The 1,829-nt window shown below is 42.4% G+C and overlaps 1 protein-coding gene across 1 annotated transcript in view; it reads right to left on the reverse strand.

The window, feature by feature from the left end:
* The window catches only part of Kcnq5 (potassium voltage-gated channel subfamily Q member 5), a 572,009-nt gene that overhangs the window by 29,365 nt on the left and 540,815 nt on the right, over positions 1-1,829 (reverse strand). The window contains exon 11 of the mRNA XM_021197422.2: positions 1,099-1,207. Coding sequence (XP_021053081.1) covers positions 1,099-1,207 — 109 coding nt within the window. The remainder of the gene's footprint in view (positions 1-1,098; positions 1,208-1,829) is intronic.

Here is a 1,829-nt window from a genome sequence, read left to right on the forward strand (position 1 = left end):
TCTCTCTCTCTCTCTCTCTCTCTCTCTCTCTCTCTCTCTCTCTCTCTCTCTCTCTCTCTCTCTCTCTCTCTCTTGCAGAGTTTTCCTATGTAGTCCAGGCTGACCTCAGATTCACAATCTCCCTAGGTTGTCCATGGATATATGGTGACTGTTTAACTGGTTGCTCACACTGGTACCCACTGAGGAAGTCTGAAGGTATTCTCTACAGTTATAACATGGTGTGAGGCATAACCTATGACCAATAGGAATCTCCCTTTTGCAGGGCAATTCACCTTTACTGCACTTAGTTTCAACTGTGGATACAGATCATTTAAGCATCTTCTGACAGCACTTGCGTTTTCATAACGTTTTATGGTTTTCTTTATCACCACAAGCATTTTCTGGTAACTAATTTCTGCTTTGCCCAATATTTCCCAATGAAATCACAAAGGCACATCTAACATCATGCTAAATGACCAACTTAGACTATAAACAAACAATTAATTGCACTGATATGAGCTGGAGTTGTTATGGGTCCTCTCTTAGTCATTGTACAGGGACCAGATTAAGAGTCCCTGTGTATGAACAATTACTTTTCAGAATGGGAAGAGTCACTGCACAGTACCTCAGGTTTCCCATGGTCAGAGCTCAGCCTTATTTCAAATAGCCTAGAGGGGTTTTCTTTTAGTACAAAATATGGAGCATATATTATTGAATAAAAGGCATAAAATAATTAAGAAAAATATAGTTCTAGTTGCATCAATAAACCAAATGTCTCTAAAGCAACAAATATAAAAGACAGTACACTCACTCTTACGCATTTTCTCTGATTGCTTAGCTTTTCAAATCCCACCCACCTTTTAACATATTTCATGTTGCATGCAGTACAGTTCCTTATGAAGAAAATAAATTACTTAGTGAGATAAGAGGTGTGTGGGTGAACACACCAAGGGGAAATAGTTATTCCAGGAAACTTACTTGAATGGAAGAGAGAGAGAGAGAGAGAGAGAGAGAGAGAGAGAGAGAGAGAGAGAGAGAGAGAGAAGCAAACATCTCCACAGTAATTCAAAGAATCAGAGATGAGCCAGACACAGGGTTTTGTTCGCAGGTTTTACCCACCTGATTGCTCGGATGACGGTTTTAAGTGGTGGGGTGAGGTCCTCCACAGACACGTCACACTGGCATCCTTTCTCATCATACACATCGTCAATGCCAAGGGCTGTGTCAGCTGCAAGAGACAAGCACCACCAGTTTCCGGTTAGGACATACTGGGTTGTCTGTCTCTCCCAGGAGAGGTGGGGGCACTTGAAGACTGAGCATGCAATCAGCTGATGGGGTAGACGCCCAGCCATCGATGTTGCCAAATCCTTCTACAAACTCATCCCTATCTTTGATGATTTGACACGAACATTTTCCCGAGTTGTTGTCCACCTGGAGGATGGTGGTGATGAATTTGTGTCGATCTGCTCATACTTTTTGCTCTGGTCGTTGAAAGCTAATAGCTGTTATTTAAATTGCAGTTGTTCAGAGTTGAGGAAACCGTCTTTGGACTCTTAAATTCATTAGTCTGCCTATACAGAGCTGAAATCCCACAACGCCACTGACCTCGTTAGCTCTGTTGCTGAACCAGTTACTTAAGCAGCAGACCGGAGAAGGCTGACTCCTTAATGCTTGCTGGCCTGGCAATGGTGTGGTTGTGAGAGCTCTTGCTTAAGCGGATACGACCACAGCTAAGGGAAGAGCGGTTTGCATATGAAAACACAATGGAGTACTACTCAGCCATAAAAAACAATGAATTTATGAAATTCTTGGGCAAATGGATGTATTTGGAGGATATCATCCTTAGTGAG

This window comes from Mus pahari, chromosome 5 (genome assembly GCF_900095145.1).
Source record: "Mus pahari chromosome 5, PAHARI_EIJ_v1.1, whole genome shotgun sequence".
NCBI classification, from domain to species: domain Eukaryota; kingdom Metazoa; phylum Chordata; class Mammalia; order Rodentia; family Muridae; genus Mus; species Mus pahari.